This window comes from Nematostella vectensis, chromosome 4 (genome assembly GCF_932526225.1).
Source record: "Nematostella vectensis chromosome 4, jaNemVect1.1, whole genome shotgun sequence".
Lineage (NCBI taxonomy): Eukaryota > Metazoa > Cnidaria > Anthozoa > Actiniaria > Edwardsiidae > Nematostella > Nematostella vectensis.
The window spans coordinates 4,590,725-4,610,933 of NC_064037.1; the positions used below are offsets into that span (position 1 = coordinate 4,590,725).

General features: G+C 39.6%; 2 protein-coding genes across 5 annotated transcripts; one reads left to right on the plus strand and one right to left on the minus strand.

Annotated features, from left to right (window-relative positions):
* The first annotated feature begins 249 nt into the window (after positions 1-249).
* LOC5513066 (aflatoxin B1 aldehyde reductase member 2) lies at positions 250-10,229 on the plus strand. Of its 2 annotated transcripts, XR_007307643.1 has the most exons (13): positions 250-453; positions 2,531-2,592; positions 2,708-2,768; positions 5,229-5,268; positions 6,404-6,550; positions 6,717-6,766; positions 6,912-6,991; positions 7,226-7,292; positions 7,593-7,690; positions 7,882-8,036; positions 8,766-8,846; positions 9,197-9,330; positions 9,403-10,229. XR_007307643.1 is itself a non-coding variant. In XM_032382632.2 (12 exons), the coding sequence occupies exons 1-12, from the start codon at positions 388-390 to the stop codon at positions 9,262-9,264; spliced, it is 975 nt and encodes a 324-aa protein (XP_032238523.2). In that variant the 5' UTR covers positions 250-387; the 3' UTR covers positions 9,265-10,229. The 2 variants fall into 2 exon arrangements, 1 of the variants encoding a protein (XP_032238523.2); XM_032382632.2 differs by having other exon boundaries at positions 9,197-10,229.
* On the minus strand, positions 9,469-20,209 carry LOC5513054 (enolase-phosphatase E1). 3 transcript variants are annotated; one of them, XM_032382626.2, is made up of 7 exons: positions 20,008-20,209; positions 17,154-18,274; positions 15,413-16,162; positions 14,817-15,245; positions 13,308-14,339; positions 11,826-12,356; positions 9,469-10,795 (listed from the first exon to the last, which is right to left on the minus strand). In XM_032382626.2, exons 2-7 carry the CDS (start codon positions 18,240-18,242, stop codon positions 10,232-10,234), a joined length of 4,395 nt encoding a protein of 1,464 aa, XP_032238517.2. In that variant the 5' UTR covers positions 18,243-18,274; positions 20,008-20,209; the 3' UTR covers positions 9,469-10,231. The 3 variants fall into 3 exon arrangements, with proteins under 3 accessions (XP_032238517.2, XP_032238518.2, XP_032238519.2); XM_032382627.2 differs by having other exon boundaries at positions 17,154-18,277; XM_032382628.2 differs by lacking the exon at positions 15,413-16,162.

Genomic DNA, 20,209 nt, shown 5'->3' on the forward strand with positions numbered 1-20,209 from the left:
ATTTGAGACAACTAGACGTCAATTTTATAACGAGTAAATTGAAAAAGAAGCTATAAAGAATTAATAACGAGCCTCCTTAAAGGTAAGAAGAGCGCACCCACTCAGTTTTCGCGAATTTTAATAGCTCACTAGATGCACACAAATAACCGTTTCTGTTTTATCCTTTAGCCCGTGGCCCAGGACTTTTATATAATCAGATGTTGGGTTGTCTGTGTGTTCGAGCGCAGTCTTCCTCTAACTTCATAAGAACGCCTAGTTGTTCTTCCGAAAAATCTGGGTAACCCACCCTCATATCAAACTTAGAAGGAATCTATTTTGGAGTGTTCTTTGCTTATATATACAAATACCCTTTTCGGTACTGTTTGCATTATTTACGATAGATTCATAATGTCTGAGAGTGTTCGAACAGCGTTTGGAACCATGGAGTTTGGAAGGAAAGTAAACTTGGAAGACGTAAGTAACGTTAGTCAGCTCAGACGGGCCGTAATTTAATATGCGCACATTTTTAAAGCGTATATATGCATTTGTGGATATAATTTTGATTTGTCAGCAATAATTATGCACTGTCTGTGACTGGCCAAATTTTGACCAATGAACTGACATCTCGGCTTCACGTTCATTCATTCATTTCTACTGATCTTACTTTTGACAAACTGTGTAACAATGTACTTCGTTTTTTTCCTCACCATCTTACTCCAGATGTCGTTGGTAAATGGACAAATGGTGGGGAAAATGGGAAAGCAGTGGGTATCTTTTTGTTATGGTGAAGATTTGGAGCTGAAATGCGCTTTGAAAGAGACACGATTCCGCTGGTTATATAATGATGGGAACAACCTGACCGTGAAACTTGCACTTATCGAGAAGGCTAATGTCCAAACCTACCCTAACCTACTGAATTTGTTTGGAGGACGAGCATCTGTAGAACTGAATGGATCCTTGATTATAAGGAACATGCTTTCTTCTGATGAGGGAAAATTCACCTGTGAAAGTGATTCTTTTCATCAACTATCCTACGATGTGCAGTTTGACTGTATGGGCTTGCTAACAAGCACAAGAGTTAATGTTTGCCCCAAACTTCCGAAAAGTATTTCCATACATTGTGGTGCCTTACCTCGAGTCAAGCAAAATAATATTGCAGCCATCACCTGGCATTGCAAATGGAACAGAGTTATTCTGTTCTTTTCTGGTCATGTTCTCACTTGGAACCCTGTTTACAAAGACATAGGACACTTCAACAATAAAACTGGAACTCTTTTACTAAATGGAACAAGTCCCCAAGTTTTAGAATGGCTTCATTGACATGCAAAGTCACTAAACTTGATGCAGGCACTGCAGAACGCCATAAGGTGAAGCTCACACGAGCATGCAACACTAGTTCTTATGTAAAAGAGCTACAGTCAAGCAGCATTACAACATCTTCTTCCACAACCAACAACCTAGTGTCGTCTGATGCCACTCAAAGCTTGCCAAGCAGTGCCCATATCAGCAACACTAGGGCTGTTGTAAAGCAGTTGATGCCAAGCACGAGTGCAACCCCCCATCCAACTACCATCAGTCTAGTAGTTGCGAATGGCACACAACACACACCAAGTGGCAGCAGAAATAGAGTGGCCGGTGGTAGGGACAAACTCATTTGGTTGACAGCCCTTGTACTTGTCTTCCCTGTAGTATTTTTATTGTATAGATTTAAGAACTACCTGAAGTGGATCCAGCCCCTTCTCCATTGTAATTGATTGTCTTTTCAAGATTCCTGAATCTTTGAGGCCTTTTGTTCCCAAAGCAAGGGATTCAGCGTGCAAAAGTGTTCAAAATAAAGCAGATATTTTTATAGATCTTTTATTAAAGATTTTTACACTTCATTCAATTGCATTTTGTCAATAAGCAAAGGCATTATTTGTAAATAAGCAAAGGTATATTTGTCTACTGTATATTGTGTGATTTCACCTTGATTTTACTTTGAAATTGTCAATGTCACCTGCTTTATCGAAATTTACAATATTTGTGATTTATTGAGAGAAATTTCACACTTGCAAAATATAAAGTCAACGTCAGCTAGTGCTATAAAATTCTTTTTTCATGAAAAAAGGGAATAGCCTGCTATTGAATGATAATGATAATGGTGAAATTGTTAAAATTTAACCTGCTTGCTATTTTAATATATGATACATATGATTTTTTGTAATAAGTAATTTGCACGTTTGCCAAAAATAAATGCTATAGAATTGTGGTATTTGAAAGTTTTATCTAAATGATTACACAGTAATTACGGCCTGTCCGTCCATCTTTCTGTCTGTACATGCTTGGTATCATCACACCCCCCTACCCCGTCCCTTTTGCTATAACAGCAGGGTTTAAAATAGCGGTCAGCTGCCGGCGATAGTCAACTTTTTTCTGGTCTTTACAGAGGTACAGCATCTAAAGTTATCCAACATCCTTGAGCCCTACAAGCTCTTTGATGACCAAAATCACTGTTACTGCAGTCCTGTTATAAGTGTATAATTAATGCCTTGTTAAAATTTATTTATTGTAGGCCAAGAGAATGGTCGAATTTTGTTTTCAGAATGGATGCTATGAGTTTGACACTGCTTTTATGTAAGTTTTTTACCATCTCTAATTAGAAAATGTTTGACAAATGGACAAAGGTGCTGAATGCTGCTTGTTTTTCTTTTATGGATAATTGGATCTATTGTTTTTTTTTGGATCGTAGGTACGCAGATGGTAAAACTGAAGAGATTATGGGAGAGATAGACCTTCTAAAAGATCCAAAGGTACTGTATGTACATAGTACAATTGACAGAGTTTCCAGCATGTAGTCATTCTTATTTAGTCCAGCAGATATGTGCAGATTTAACCTTGAATTGCACACTTTTTGCTAAAGTTATCAATTTTAGCATAGTGATAGTTTTTGATAGCTCTTACAAGATAGGCTATTGAGCCAAGCTCAGTTCGGCTTTAATTTCTTATTAATAATGAATATTGATTTGGCCGCCATTTTGAACCGGAAGTAAACTAACTTTTTCCAAAAAAATAAATAAACTCACACAGAAAGTTTATTCATAGACAAATAAAATGTAAGTCAGGAAATGCATCTAAACAAAAGAGTTCGTAAAGTAACAAGATTTTTTAATTTTTGTAATTTTTACGGTGACAGCGATTTTGAACCGGAAGTAGTCAAGAGTAAATAATGGCACGCTTGTTTCACTTTGCGCCTTTAAACAAAACAAAAAAAAAACTTGTTTCAGGAGTAATTTAGGGCCATCTTTTCAAGATAAGCTATGGAGCCAAAAGAAAATCTGATTTAATCACGGATTATCTTGGGATATTAAAATGGCCAATAATTTAATCCGATAGTGAAAAGTCATGCGTCTATAAATGATTTAAAAGACACATATAGCCAGCCCAAGTATACCAAACATTCACGCTCAATAGCTGGATCAAGAGGAAAGAAAGAAGACAAAAGCAACTGCTTATGTGACAAGCCTGATGGGGATTCCAAGTACCCCGGGAGCGGGCCGCTCCACCAATTGACTTCAACGTCTTTTAACGACTGCACACATGAATGTGTGCAAGTGCTGTTAATCTGGTGGCCTCGGGTGTCCGCTAAACACTCTTCTTGCCTTTCTTCCTTTTTCTACAGAAGAGTCAAAGAAGTATCTCGCCAATTAGAATTTCACGCATTTACAGGTGATACTGTATCCTGTTGTGTGGCTAGGGGGAAAAGACAATACTTGCTGTATTCCCCGAAGCCACAGATGGTCTTCGACAGCTAGCCTTCAGGCCAGTTAAGATTCCGACAGAATGTTTGGCAACACTTGAGTGCTTCCCACTGCTGCTATACGACCAACAAGTACAGAGAATCGGAAGTAGACAAGGCAAGAATGCAGCTTTTCGTGAAGAAAGGAACAGCATTTGATGTCATTCTACCGGCGAAGGCAGCTATCATACAACACACCAAGAAAGCTGCCTTTCAAGCAGGCCATTGTTGGGGGCAAGCACTCCTCCCTGTCTCAGTACTTCCGTCTTTTTAGCACAATGGACAACAGTTGCCATAGCCGCTTTAAGCAAACGCTACTAGAGCTTTCCAAGGCGTTCCAAGAAGCCAAAGAACTATTAGATGAGGAACCAAGAGCTATTAGATGCAAGAGAGGCTGCCCAGCATGCTGCACTTGCACCAAAGCTAGCTCGAAATGTTCAGCCCTTTGCAGCTCCATTGAATCGTTTAACGATAAAGCTGTAAGATATCTGAACTGCATTAAATAAAAAAACAATTCTCATCTGAGTTTGTGATTACGTTAGACCGACGTATTATGAACCACACTTATTTTGTTTTATAAGAATCTTTTTTTAAGAACGTCCAACCTGACTAAGATTTCACTAATTTTTAACAAAATGTCGAGGCTCACATAGAAAGAAAACATTTTCTTTATATTAAATTGGTGCATTTATCATTTGTGCAATTCTTTTTTAAAAATGCTTCATTGCTTATTCGTATATGCATTAATCTGGTTTGATTAGAGTGTGTAGAAACAGGTCTGGAAACCTACTTCCGGTTTAAAAAAAAGGTAAAATTAATAGCAGAAACCTAATCAGTTTTCCTTTTTTTTTACAACCTAAAAGTATTAAATGGATTTCATGAATATTTTAGTCGTAGACTTTTAAACAAGATGTGCATCTCTGTGCTTTCAAAAAATTAATCTCCAGTGCAAAATGGCTGCAATTATAATAAACCATATTAGTCGGTGATAAAAGTCGATTTTATCTTGGCTCCATAGCTCATCTTATAAAGGTTATTTCAACTTACAACTGCAATAAAATTGTTGTCTTTTGCTAGAGGGCGCGGGGTGAAATAAACGTCCGAGGTTTTACTTTCAACTACTTCCGGTTAAAGGTGGCTATCACCTTTGAAGTTCCAAAAATGACAAATTTGCGGGTTTTTTTTTTAAATATTGGGTTTCAATACATTCTTTGACTTTCATATTAGTTGTCTAGTGAAAAACAGTATCAAAATGTGCAAGTTTATTTATTTTTTATAAAAAGGTAGATTACTTCCGGTTCAAAATGGTGGCAAAATCAATACTCCTTATTAATTAAAAATTAAAGCCGATCTGAGCTTGGCTCTATAGCCTATCTTAAAAAGGGTATTAAAAACTATTACTATGCTAAAATTGGTAACTTTAGCAAAAAGTGTGCAATTCACATATCCGCTGGACTAATTGTTTCTGTTGCAGGTTGTCATTGCCACAAAGGCCAACCCATGGAGCAAAAAGGGTGAGTCAATAGAACTTCATTGGGCAAAAGCTACTGTGACATCATTATATATTACTCAATATATCATATTAAGATATTCATTTAAAATTTGTTGGCAAGCTATTACAAGTGCTTACCTAGAGGGGTACATGCACCCCCCCCCTTTGGCTGCCAAAAAGTGGGAGTAAGTTGGAGTAAGTGGGAGTAGGGTAACCTCGTCAAAGAAACCTTATTCGCAAACGGGTTTGGATGGCTTTGGGATTCACAAGAAAATATAGATGCGCAAGCAACCCAAAATATTATTTCTGCCTTTGAAATGCGCCTCAAAGATATTGAAATCAAACTTTCTATGGCACGATTTATGATGACAGCAACAGAAGAAACAATTCAAAGAATAAATTAAGAACATTCCATCTTTTTAATTCAAATTATAAGCTAGAGGATTATCTGCTGGAATGTAAAATCATAAAACACCGTGTTGCTTTAACTAAATTACGAATAAGTGATCATCAACTAGGGATAGAGAAAGGGCGATACAAACGGCCCTTTTTCCGAGCAGAAGAGAGATTTTGCCCTTTTTGCCCCGGGAATGTAGAAAATTGCAAACTGTACGGAAAAGGAAAAGAAAAATTATGGCAAGAACTAGATAAGCCCCATTTAAGTTTTATGGCGCTTATCAATCTGTCCAAGTCTAATGCTGCTAAAATAGCCAAATACATCTTCACTTGTTTTGAAAGGCGCAAAGTGGCTGTTCAGTCATAAAACACCTGTTTTCTGCCTGCATTTTCATTACTTTATCATTTATTGTTCATGTATTCAAATGCGCCAGAGTTTGTACACTGAAGGACAATAAATCATTCTGATTCTGATTCTGTACGCAGCTGCTTTGTCTCCTATTATCTTTGCTCTACAAAGGAGTTCTTTTGTCTCTTTTCTTCTCGTTCTTTGTGTCGAGGTGCGGATATTGTTCATTTGCCTAATCAAATTGCAGCTTGTAAGAGCTGCGTACTGACCCAAAAGTGGGTCATTTCTTATCAAATACTTATCAATTCTTATCAAATACTGTCCTTTTTCCAAATGATACCTTTGACTGTGCACCCCTCACAGCAATCTCATTTAGGCTATACAGGTAACTTGCATATATTTGTATCAACAGGTTTGAAATTTGACAGAGTCCTAGAACAGATGAACACCTCCTTGAAAAGGATGAAGCTCGACAAGGTTGACATCTTTTATCTACATGCACCAGATCATAAAACCCCTATAGAGGAATCCTTGAAAGCCGTAGATCAGCTACACAAAGGTACAAAATGCATCTGATTACTAGGTGTTTCAATTTGTTTTGTTGCTGAATATAACAAATAACCACCCCCTCTCCCCACACACATCTGTTTTAGCACACACAAATTAAAAGCATTATTGAACAAAGTAAATTTATTGTTGGATGTGTATTTTTTTCATTTTTGCAGAAGGAAAATTTAAAGAGTTTGGCTTGTCTAATTATGCAGCATGGGAAGTGGTGAGTTTGTTTTAGCCTTTGAAATTTAATCCATTGTGTCAGTTTTGATGAATTCAGAAGAATGCTCTTATTGCCATTGGAGAGTGATTTCTCTATGTGTTAGCCATGCTGTTTTATTGCGAGGTAATTTTGTGTACTTTTATAGGCCGAAATCTACTACTTGTGCAAAGCCAACAACTACATTCTCCCCACACTCTACCAAGGGATGTATAATGCTGTTACAAGGTGAGTGGAAAGTAGGGGTGAAGTCAATATGTATGTTCTAGGGGGGAGGTGTACTGACAGTTTTTATGTAATGAGGTGGAATAGAAAGCTTTAGCTTGATTGGATTTTCACATGGAACGTCACAGATTATGATTATTAAGTATTTATATAGTGCTTTATATCAACCCTGTTCTAGGAATGTCAACAGGTTTGGCTTGTATTGATGACTTTTGATCTTGTTTTATTCTGTTTTAGGGAGGTTGAGAAGGAATTATTGCCCTGTTTGAGGAGATTTAATATGCGATTTTATGCCTATAATCCTGTGAGTAGGCTGGTATCTTCTTTATGAAAGAATTACACACAGATTTTGCTAAGAAAGTGTGCTGCAGACATATAGAAGGAATTTTGTGATTGGACAATTCCTAATTAAGAGAAAGAGGTGCATGCAGTTACCACCATCCATGGGTACCCTTTGCCACGAAGACCAAAAGCTGGAGTACTGGAGAACAAAAGAAGGAGGGGAACTTTTCTTTCATCTTTGGGCATACTTCCGCTTCCGGTCTCCGTGTTGCCTTGGGTCCCATGATGCAGCAAAGTTCATGCTATCTTTACTTTCTTGCAGTTGGCTGGTGGAATATTAACAGGAAAATTCAGCTTCTCTGACATGGAAGAGAAAAAGCCAGAAGGCCGATTCTTTGGAAATGGGGCATGGACGAAAATGTAGGATTCTCACTCCACTCTTTGAAGACTCTACACTTTACCAACAGCCAAAGGAGATGTCATTTAAGGACCTCCATGTTTCACCAAACATTCCTGCATTCTTTGCACAAAAGATGCAACACAACAGTTCTTTTAAAAAGGTTTACATTTTATTGTTTGGAAATGCCTAAAATGTTTTTCTTTTCTTACAGTTACTTTGATCGTTTTTGGAAAAAAGAAATATTTGATACTTTGGATAAGGTAAAAGCCAAGTTGAAGGAGCTCTATGGCGAAGATAAAGTCTCTCTTACGGATGCCTCCCTGCGATGGATGTACCACCACTCAAAACTGAATGGCAAACATGCAGGTAATGCTTGTATGATCATATCTTTGCTTCCTACATTCCAGTGTTAGGTATGAGCTGCCATGACATGTTTGACATCAGGCGTGTACCCAGGATTGTCTGAGGGGTGTGCGTTGTCATAGGTATCACATGGAAGAGGGATAGTATTTGACGATCCTAATAAGAAATGGCCCACTTTTCGGCAATCAAGTGGAGAAGGCTGCTCACACAGTGTGTTTGCACTTTGGTATGAGGCATAAGCTTTTTCTACAAGCTAAGCCGATGACCACAAAGAGGACTTAATATTTTAATCCTAGATCAATTTATATTATTCGTGTAAATTCCCATTTTTTGCATAAGTGTGCAATTAGTTTAAGTTTAGCATGATGCATTTTTCTGCATCAGTATTTTCAGCACAAAACCAGTCTTTTTCACTCAAAGGCTTTGCTCAAACGTCGTATTTTCCATGAGCAATAGTGCACCTGGTTCATTTGCATTGAGTACGGCTCATGGATGATAAGTATGACGTTTGAGCTTAGCCAATATTTCAATATTTTCTTAATGTTTCTTTATTGTGCCCCCCTCCCACAAATCTTACGTGGCCTTCTACAGCTCTGCATAATAAAATTGTAACTAGACTTGAAATGCCTTATTACCTTATTTTCTATCCTGAGCTTAGTGTACTAAACTGAAGAGTACTTAAGTTTGCTTTTAAATTTCTACTGGAGACTAAATGCTTTTGTCTTCGTTTAGATGTAGTTATCCTTGGAGCTTCGAACATGAATCACATGGAAAGGAACTTTGATGCAACGAAGCAGGGCCCTTTACACGAAGGTTAGAGTATAGTATATAAATATTCCTCACCCTGACAGACCATATAATAAAAGTATAATAAGAGTTCCAAAAAGGGGGGCCGAAGCAAGGCTTTCAAGAAAGGGGGGGGCGGATTCATTGATCTTGCGTGGATTACCTTATATTTGTTGTTATTTAGCGACATATTTAAAAATATCTCAAGCCACCCCTAGATCCGCCTCTGATTCAATCAATTTTACCCACTACATATTGTCTTCCGTTGGACAATTTGACATTGTAGAATCAAATTCGTTATATTGCATACTGACATATAACCAGAACGCTTACTTTAGTCAGAAAACAACTGTATGTGTGTTTTCATTTCCCTGTAGAAATTGTGAAGTTGTTTGAAGAAGGATGGATGCAAGTGAAGGCAACATGTCCGAGCTATAACCGATAGTCAAGCACAGGTCAGACTCCTTAGGAAAAAGATTTATCAGAGGAACCAACACCAAGGCACCCAAGGTGCAATTAGTGCACGCTTTTTTACAGCAATAATGATAAAGGGAAAATCTGAGGCTGAAAATTTCGGAAGAAATGTTGGATAATTTAATTTCATATGTATATTGCGATGAATTGAGGGAAAACTTATTAAGAAGGACGATTTATATGAAAGATTTAGATTTATTTCACATTTCCTCTGAAGTCTCAATCTTCACAAACCAGTGGTTTTGGGCTGTCTGTGGGTAACTTAGGTAAATGTTTCCCTACTCATAGGCGACAATACATTGTAATAGAATAGACAAATAACAATTTATGAAAATTTGTAAAATTTTCACTAAATATATATTTGAGTCTTATTGACATTTGATTTTTGCCAAACAACCTTGGCCAATAATTTTGTTTTTAACAGTCCCCATAATCTAAAAAATGTGCCCCAGTCCTGACATTTTTGTTTCTTTTTTATGTGAGATTTGATGAATACATTTGCAGGCTATATAGTATAGAAAGCTATAGGATGCATTGTCATCTTTTTTGAGAAAGCAAACTCAACCCTCATGGTCCAAATATTTTCACAAAGATTGTATGAACATTTTCCACCACTGACAACTTCGATACTTCGATTTTAGACAACTTTTTGTGCATGCCAATGTCTAACTGTATGTGAACCTTCAGACAAAGCGGGTGATCCTTCTTTTCTGGTTTTTGCATTAAGCTTGCTTTATCAGAGAGCACTTTTCATGTACCCTCACTTTTTTATCTTTTGCGCCCAGACGTTTTGCAAAGATATGCCAAATGTAGTTAGCTATTATTTTGTATTTACAAGCAACAGTTCGTTGAAAATTTCAGAGGTTATAGCATTCGAAATATTGTACTCCTTATCAGTTGTTAACGGTGTTTAAAAGAAGATAATTAATCTTCCAATTCTAGTTTTTATTTTTCCCAAGCTCCCTTGTTATCTTCTCGAGAAGTGCCAAGTCTGGCGCCTCTCTCTTCTCTGACTGGGAAGGTCGCACATTCTCCCGAACTTGGTTGCGGTACCTGACTGGCTCCTTCTTCTTTCGCGCCGGTGCATCGACCAGCTTGTCCAGCGGTATCGTCGCCCGCGGTGGCTTACTCGGTTCTGGGTCAAGAAAATTCTTTGGGAGCCTGACTTTCTTTTTCTTGTTGACGACGACAATTTCTTCAGTGATCTCGCCGTCTTCATCGCCGTTCGCGCGCGGCTTTTCCAAGTCGTATTTTCTCGGCGAATAGCTCCTGTCGAACCTATCGGTCCTGGTCGATCGGCTCGGAGAGCTCTCGGTATTTATGCTTTGGCTCGGAGAGTACTCGGTGATGTTTCTTCGTGCCGACGTGTAATCGTATCGCCCGATTCCTGGCGAAGTCCTTGTGCTTTCGGTTACTCGTTGTCTTCCTCCGCTGTCGACTACCTCACGGGTTGTCGTTGTTGTTTTTCCGTCCGGGCCGGAACGCCGAGTTGTTGAAACTTGCTGTTAACAAAAATGGTTACACGTCAATACTTGGTGTCATAAATCATTAGGATTGACTTTTGAAGCGAATCTTTCAGGGAGTACCATTGAGATACAGAAAGTATCACTCAATTTTTGTTTATGAAGACATGTCAATAGTGCTACAAGTGCTTATAAAACAATAACTATATGGAATACATTAATGCAGATGTCATCAGTCCAGTCGATAATGTGGTCTCAGTGGATGGTGGAAGATATTTTTGAACCTGTATCATGTTGAATCAAATAATTATAATTTTACTAATCGTACTTTTCAGCAAGTAGAAAGTGTACCTGTACCTGAGAATGATTTCTTTCAAATTGGCAACTGTTTTATAGTTGTTATTTTATAATGAAAAAGGTGCTAACAGTCATCACAGCATTTTTATAAAAATACCTCCATCGAGCAGACATCTCGTAAACTATTAAGCCCAGTTTAAACCCAAGATGCAGACTATTTACACAGATGGATAAAATTTCACACGATCAGCATGAACCATATAATGATGAGGCTCTAAAAGAAAAAAACATCTTCAAGTTCTATTGATTTGAGCTCTGCTGAGAACAACTCAACCAGAAAGGCACCTCACGAATACACGGAATTTTCTTCGACGATGCAATGTTGCAAGAGTGTCTCATTCGTGTACATCTTTCATCTTAAAACTATGTGATCAAGTACAAATTCTTCCAAAAGCAGTCAAAGTTTATACTTATTGTTTACTCTGGTGTTATGTCACGCTTTATTAATTCCTATAAAATATTCTAAATTGCCTAAAGGAAAGAATCGTAGATTTTTTGTAACTCGGACAATGGAAATTACGACAATGTAAAGTTCCCTACAAGGGACACTATGGAGAATGTGATTGTAATCACAAAAGTTTGTCTAATGTTTTTTTTTTGCCACAGTGTTAGCAGATTCGAAACCTCAAGGAAAAAACGGGGCGTAGGTTAATCTGAATACTTGTTTTTACTTGCATATTTTGGGCTTGTATCACTCCCTTTATCAACTTACCGTTGTGGTGATAATTCGGCGTGACATGTCTGTATCTCCTGGGCCCTCTGAGCTTATAGAGTCGATATCAAGTGCTGAATTCTCAGAGTGAAGTTCCTGCGCTGTTCCCTTTCTCACAGTCTCACTCTCAACGATCCTTCTCGACTGATGCGACACTGCAACTTCATTCGTCACCTCATCTGAGCGCCCCACTGCCTTATTTGGAGCCTGCTGCTTAGATCTAAACACTTCAAAATCAGCCAATAACTCTTTGGAAGCCGTTCTGGGTGGCTGCACCTCCACAGCTTTTCCGGTTTCTTGGGCTCTTCTAGTCTTTGTAAATTCAACAGAAGGGTCTTTCATCCGCACTGAGGGATCGTTGTTACCATCCGATGCCCACGCCGATACGCGTTCATCTACGTGTTCTGCGTTATCTGTATGTTCGGAGGTAACGGTTTTAGTCGTTCTTGTCGCTTTGTCGTCCGTAACATCTCTAGTCGTTGTCGTGACCGTTTTTCCATCACCGTTTGTGATCGTTGTGGTCGTCCTCATCTGCCATGGAAACAATTGTTAAGTGAGCAAAAAGGTCATAATTTTTTGTCTTATCGGACAATAAGAGTAAGAAAAATAACATCTTAGCTCAAAGTCAGTGTATGATACTGATCAAATTTGCATAAGGGTTTCACAGCCCACAAAAACATGCGCCACGTATCAACAGACTTTTAAACATCCTACTAGTCTTTTGCTTTTTAGACGTCTGTTCTTGCATCAAGAGGCTCGTAATAGTCGGTTTAATGCTATAACCATGTCATTTGGTGACTTTTTATAGTAGTCATTGCTTCTATTTCATTGATAGAGATTTGTACATATGGTCGTCCTCATCTGCCATGGAAACAATTGTTAAGTGTGCAAAAAGGTTATGCGCGCGTTTGTATATAATTTTATTTTTTGTCTTATTGGACAATAAGAATAAGGAAAATAACCTCTCAGCTCAAAGTCAGTGTAGGATACTGATTAAATTTGCATAAGGTTTCATATCTAACGAAAACATGCGCCAAGTATCAACGAACTTGTGAACATTGTGCTACTCTCTTGATTTTTATACGTCCATTCTTGCATTTGAAAACAGGTTCGCCTCTTTTAAGAGGCTTAAAAATAGTCGGTTTAATGCTATAACTGTCATTTGATGACTTTTTATAGTAGTCAACGCTTCTATTTCATTGATACGGAGTTGTACATATTATTTTTTCGAGTTGATATCCTAAAACCTGACCGTCAACGTGCTCAATTAAAGCAAAGACTCGCACGAGCTAAGCCCTGTTGCGCACGCTTAAGGCCTGGCTAAAATAGCAGACATGTCACATGCTACAATACTTCTAGTTTAGCCAGGCCTTTCAACTCCAAAGTGAATTATTTCGAGCCTCCTTAACTAGGACTTCCTCGAATCCCGCCCCCCATCCCCCTCCCGTTTATTAGTGATTATTATTGCGAGTAGATTAGTACCGTGCGCTTTTCAATCAGGCCATTCTCCCTTGCTGTCCCACTCTGTCTTGGCAAGTCAGTCGTGTCTGTTTTCGGGGCGTGGTAAATAAGTTGCCGATGGACAAACCCTTCCCTGGCGGGCTTGTATGTTTCTTTCGTCGTTACATCAAACTCAAGTTCCTTATTCGCTTGATCACGTTCACCAACTATCTCCCAGTATTTAAGGTCTTCGCTTCCTCGGTTGGAGAGATTCTCTCCTTGGTAGATCTCGGTTCCTTTCTCTCGGATATCCCAATTTTTCGGTCTAATTCCGTGTGTGGGGCGTGCCTGCTGCTCTGCTCTTCGCAACTGTTCTTTCTTGTCTGCCATTCCCTCCGAATCTGACGAACTAGAGGAAGTAGTGCCATCATCAGACCTTTGGTGCATCTCTACTTTGACGGGTAAACTGTCTCTGACTCTTGTTTCCTGGAAACCATCTGTACTATCTTGCCCAACCGTGACATCTACCATGGAAAAATGTTGCTTGTGAGCAGGACCATTATCTGTTTTGACTTGTTCGTCATTGGTGGTGGTGATCTTTGTAGGATATTGCAGCTTCATGTAGTCTGACTGATGAGGGAACTTAAGCTTTTCGTAATTGGACTCAGGCTCAGAGTGGGCCTGTTTGCCAACTCTACCAGTCTCGGTCCTTTTTTTCCTCTTCGCGTCGAAATCAACGGCAGCATAAACAGGTTCGTAATCATGATGAGATGAGCCTGGTAGCCCATTAGTGTGAAACTCAGCCTTTCTCATTTTTGATCGCAGGTTTCCTTCCTCGTGATCCGAGTCTGACTCAGATGAACTTGAGTCACTACTGTCTTTCCTTCCAGGTATTTTCTTTGCGCCTTTTTTATAGTCGACTGGCTCTGCGCCGTTTTGTGGAGACGTGTGCAGCTCGTTGACTGCACTTTGTGTCAATGTTCGGGTGACCACATCTTGGCGCTGAAGTTCTGGTCTCTGTTTATCAGGGGACTTTAAGACTTCAATGTCTTCCAGATCCAGGGATGTAATGTACTTAAAAAAGAAGAGTTTATACCCTTTAGTAACAGCAGGTTAAGGTGGATAGCAAACTCAAATCTCATTTGAGCGTGTGGAAGGGGTGCACTGAAAACTTCACAAGAGTCAGGGATGGTGAATTAGAAAGCTGGAGTACCTCAATCACTAGGTAAGGTTGATGATAGAGCATATCCAGGGTCTTTTGAAGAAAGGAAGGGGAAGGTGGCAACATAGAAAACGTATGATTGTCCAGGCCCTATTTTGACACCCTTCCCTTCCACTTATATCTAGGGGCCCGCAATCGCGTTGAGTAATTACATCGCCCCCACTCACCAACAACTTCCCCAGACCATCGACTACCCACTGTACCTAGGGGCGTATAGTAATAATATTTATTGTCCTAGTAATAATAAAGATGTCCTTAGTACTTCATCTACCCACTATTCTAACTTCAATCATCACTTCGAACATAAATTAATAGTTTAGTGGGCCTACCTCAAGCTTCGGGTATTTGTCTCTACTCTTCCTCTTCTCGCTTGTAGTTGTCACGTCACGAGATCCCGGTGAACTCTCGAGGCTAAGGTGGATAATTTGAGGCTCGCTGTCGGTAGTAATAACCTTGTCTACGTCTTCAGTGAATTCCTGCCTAGACTCAGTCGGCTCGGCCTCCAATCCATCAGTGACATACGAATCTACGGAACGCTCCGGATCACTGACTGATAAGTCAACGTGAAAAGGATCCCTATGCTCAAATTCGGACGTTTTATTCGCAGGAGATCTGTGTATATCAACCAGCCATATTCCGCTTCGTCGCTTTGGTGTCATGTCTGCATATTTCTCGCTCGTCTGTGACGATCCATCGGTGAAGTCCTCTTGACTTATGTTTCCAGGAATGGTGACTTTGACTCTCTTTGTGATGATGGTCTGTGTTAATGAGCGTTACGTAAGCTGTGTTAGTGTGTTAAAAGCATCAGTGTAGCAGGATTATCTTGATAAATATTATTTGGTTAATCAATAGAGTTTTCTGAACGTGGGCGCTTTCTTTCCCGCTATAACCACAGAACCCCCATATCAGTAATTTAAGACAATACCTTGGTAAATGTATTCCGTCGCTGTGGGTCCTCTAGCTTACTCCAGTCTATCTCTGGCGAATTTTCCACTTGTTCCTCTTTCACCGTCTCAACGACCGCTGGTTCACTGTGTAATGATGGCTTATTTCTCCCTTGCACATCAAATGCAATGTCAACCGTACCGTCCATCTTGTCTTTTGGCTTATCACCCTCTTTAACCTCCTCTAGCCAAGATGGAAGGTCAACAGATCGTTCTACATTTTGCACATTCACCTCTTCCTTCACTCTGTCTTTTTCCGTCTGTGGGGACATGTTTTTGGGTGAGTCCATCTTCTTCTCCCGCCCGACATCTTTCCCGTTCTTTTCGGTAGCACTTGCAGGTTTTTCACCAGAACTTGTCTTTCTTGTCACGATAAGAATGTTTTTTCGTCCTGGTGAGGCAGGCATATCAGCCCAAGGTCCCGGCGCACTTTGGGTCGAGTCGGATACATCATTTTCTAAGTGCTTTTCTATATAAGGAGCGCCGTCCGCGGGCAGAGTTCTTGGTCGCATCCCCTGCTTTTGGCTCTGGAAGTCGTTCGCGGAATGCTTTGTATCTGTGAGTGACACATCGACATGAAGAGGGCCTTTATTATGGTCAGATCCTGTTGGCGTCTTCGCTGGAGATTTCTCTACATCTACTAGCCACTTCTGTGGTGTTGACCCGTCAGGGATGTCCTCTTGCCTTGCGTTTCCAGGAAGGTCGACTTTGACTCTCTTGGTGATGATGGTCTGTATTTATAATTGTTTACCTTGTTAGTTAGACAATAACATCATTTTTTTTAGAACACCATCTAAATAAATGATATTCTCTTTTACAAAAACTCTAAACGATTCCTATTAACCCATTTAGCATCTAGCCTACTTGCCGGCTCTCATTCAGGTTTTTCGGAGACGTTTTGCTTTTGGCCGTTGGCAATCATGTGGTTCGCAAAAGGACGGGGCGCACTTGGCCAGCTTGCGACTCCGCCTTCGCGCTTCAAGGACAAAATATTTCCGAATAACTCCAAGTAAAAACCGGCTTACAGGCAAATACAGCAGAGCTAGCAGCAAGCTAAGATCGTTGACAGTTCTTGTCTACCTTCTACCGTAACGTGTATTGTCTACAAATCCCTACACCCCATACCATCCCCCATACCTCCCCTTAATGCACCCATTTGAGCAATATTACGTCCTTGTTTCGAGGAATGTCGAAAAACGTTTTGAATGCAAACATATTCCAAGAAATAGTTATTTTTGAGGGCGAAGAGGGGGGCTATTGTTATATTGTGCTACTTAAAGGGGCTATATCACCAGTTACGCATCTATCTAGCGCGAGCAGTTTTCAATGTATGGACCATGCTAAGGTTTGAAGCTCTAAGAGGCTGATGTGAGATTGTATAGGCTATAGCTTACTTCTATCTTTAAAGGGCGGTTTAAAGTCGGATCTTACATTTTTCTGAGAGGGGATCGAACCCTCTGCATCCTCCTAGGTACGGGCCTGAGCCCATAAAGCAAAATCTACTATACGAAACCAAACAGAAGCTCATGTGGGAATTTTTATACTATCTTCTTTTTTGTAGGTTTGTCGAATAAACCGTGGCCCACGAAGAGCTCCTTTAATTAAAGCAGAATTCTCTAGAACGATTCAGACAGTGGGGCAAACGTTTGTAGTTTTTCCAATCTCTACATCACCACCAATACCACAGTTACCCCATATCAGAAACCTGTAATAAGTCAATACCTTGGTAAATGTATTCCGTCGCTGTGGGTCCTCTAGCTTACTCCAGTCTATCTCTGGCGAATTTTCCACTTGTTCCTCTTTCACCGTCTCAACGACCGCTGGTTCACTGTGTAATGATGGCTTATTTCTCCCTTGCACATCAAAGGCAATGTCAACCGTACCGTCCATCTTGTCTTTTGGCTTATCACCCTCTTTAACCTCCTCTAGCCAAGATGGAAGGTCAACAGATCGTTCTGCATTTTGCACATTCACCTCTTCCTTCACTATGTCTTTTTCCATCTGTGGGGACACGTTTTTGGGTGGGTCCATCTTATTCCCTCGATCGACATTTTTGCCGTCGCTAACAGCTGCAGGTTTTCCACCAGAACTTGTCTTTCTTGTCACGATAAGTACAACTTTTCCTCCAGGCGTCACGACTTTATTCCTGGGTCCCGTCTCTCCTTGAAGCGACTCGATTTTGTCTTCAGGTGAGATTAGTTCCTCTTCATTCGATGATCTTATCCTAGCATCTTCTCTAAATTCCTTGCCATTTTCCATTCTCTTCCCATTTTCTTTTTGCACATGTATTTTGCTTGTTTCGCGATTACCTGAGATATCCACCTCTTGGTTCCAATCTGTTATTCTTCCAGCTCTCTCGTCATGTTTATCTGCTTGTACTAACAGCACACCAGGGTGTCGCTGATCGCTCCTTGTGCGAGTAGTGCGAACCTCGGTCGTTGTAACCGTTTTCCCCCCTGGCCTCGTTTCTGTTCTAGTCTCCGTCGTTTTTGTCACTGACGTCACGCCACCAGCTTCACCAATTTCGTAAGTTTTCTTTTTACCAAACCTCCACTTTTTCTTTTCGATTGTTGGTCCGCTTCCGTCGAGACTCGCCATAGACGCGGCCTTTTGTTTCCTTTTTTCCTTCTTAATTTTTCTCGTCTCAGTCGTTGCTCCAGCACCGTCTAGACTGCCCATTGAAGCAGCCTTTTCTTTCTTTTTGTCCTTTTTATGTTTCTTTTCATCTTTGCTGCTTTTCTTGGCCTTGTGTTTTTCCTCGTCCTCCTTTCCCTCGTGTTTGCTGCTTTTTCCTTTTAAAAATTTCAACATCTTGGTGACTTGGTGACGATCTTCTAGCACTTCTACTGATAAAGAGAAAACTATTTTAATTCGATATCCTCATTTTGCAAAAATTAACAAGATAAAACTCATAGGGGATTATCTGAGCGGCTCTAAGACAAGCGACGAAAGGGGAAGGGGATTATCTGAGCAAACTTGTTGGGTAGGCAGTAGGTCAGTTATTGTCCTTACAAGATCGACAACACTTAAAGAGATTTAGTCATCCGCTTTATATTTTGTCCAAATGTTTGTTTACAGCGTTAATAATGTTGTAAAAATACAGACGTTTCGAGGCTACTGCCTCTTCATCAGTGTCTAAAAACAACTCTACTTAAATTTTAGTCAGCCGCCCTTGTTGTTGTTTTCACTCATTATCGGAAGACACATAGTGTGATGAGATCTCCAAACAAACATTTACACTTCATTTATCAAATTCAGACCAATATCGCAATAGCTCGTCAAATTGGCCAGTTGAATTAACTGTTTAACACTTAGTTTTTGGCTAGCGTAACAGAAAGAGGTTGCACTTGAAAAACCGCCACTCGGACTACTACATTCGTTGAGAACAAAGAATCCACTCGTTTATGTCGAAAAAACAAACAGATTAATTAATTTTTTTTTGGTTTAAACAATTTTAAGTTCATATCGTCCATCATCCGGTAGAATTAACCAATGAGGATTTAGTATAAAAAGGGTGTTTTTCACTAAAGCTGCTTATTGTGTCTATTTTAGCATATTTCCGTATATTTTACTGTAGTATAAATTGCATTCTTTAAATACATTGCATTCTTTTAATAGTTAATCTTAAACCCCTGCGAACTTAATGTTAAAATTGTGTTGTTATAGATTTGTCTTTTCAAGAGTTGTTTTGTTTGTCGTTTCGCATCGATAAACAAACCTGTCCAACCCTATCCAATTGATATAAATTATCTTTAACGCGTGCTCGTAATTCATAACAACCCCTCCCGGTAATTGCCAGTTGCATCCAGAGTTTTCTGATTTTTCTCGACAATTATGTAAAATATCGTAGAATCACCCGCTGTTGTTAGCATTATACACATACTTCTAGAGAATTCAGCCACGCAAGCATACGATCAGTCATTGGACAATCTAGCGCCAAGCATTCATGCAAGGAAATAGTCGGAATATTAGCTTAACTAACTAGCTTGAAATGCTGAAAAAGCGTTTTATTTATTTATGGTGTCTGTGAAAGACTGACAAAGCCTACTGCAACAATGATAAAAATGATTTTCATATTTAAAAATATCTGTTTTTAGAATCGTGACCCAAAAGGGGTGTCCAGTGTGTTATAAGAGCGCCGATAAATGATGAATAATAGTTAGCTCATCAAAATACTTAAGCTCTTTGCATAAAGACCTGGTTTATACACTCTTGCACATTTTCAAAGGCGATTAAAATCTCAATAAGTGAACTGGTATCACGCAATGTGATAATACCAACAACATATGTTAGCCCACGAGATAATGAATATTTATTGTTTTGATACTAGGTCATTAATCGAGATTCTCGAAACTGCGCAATCACAGCTTTCTCAAAAGGCATTTTGCGATGACTATTTTGCAATCACCACAAAGGTGGAAAAATATGGTTGTAGCCTCACAAGGACCAACGTTATAATCAAAAGAACGAAAATGTAAAACAAAAAGGTCGTTATGTTTCCATATGGTTGTGTAATAAAAAGGACTTTTACTATAGCCTATACTAACGGTGACCAGTTCACGCGAGAACAACGCACCTCACAGAAGACGATGCCACGAGCCCAAGATTCCAACGGTTTTCAAAAAGGCCTCGGAACAATCCACTGCGTTCGCTAAGAATCAAAGTTTGACCGCGCACCGTGATGCCGTAACTCGACCCTACAGGACTAAAGGCACCTCACTAGACGGATAAATGAAAACACAGGCGTCTGGACCATTGCTGTCACTGCTATTTTATTA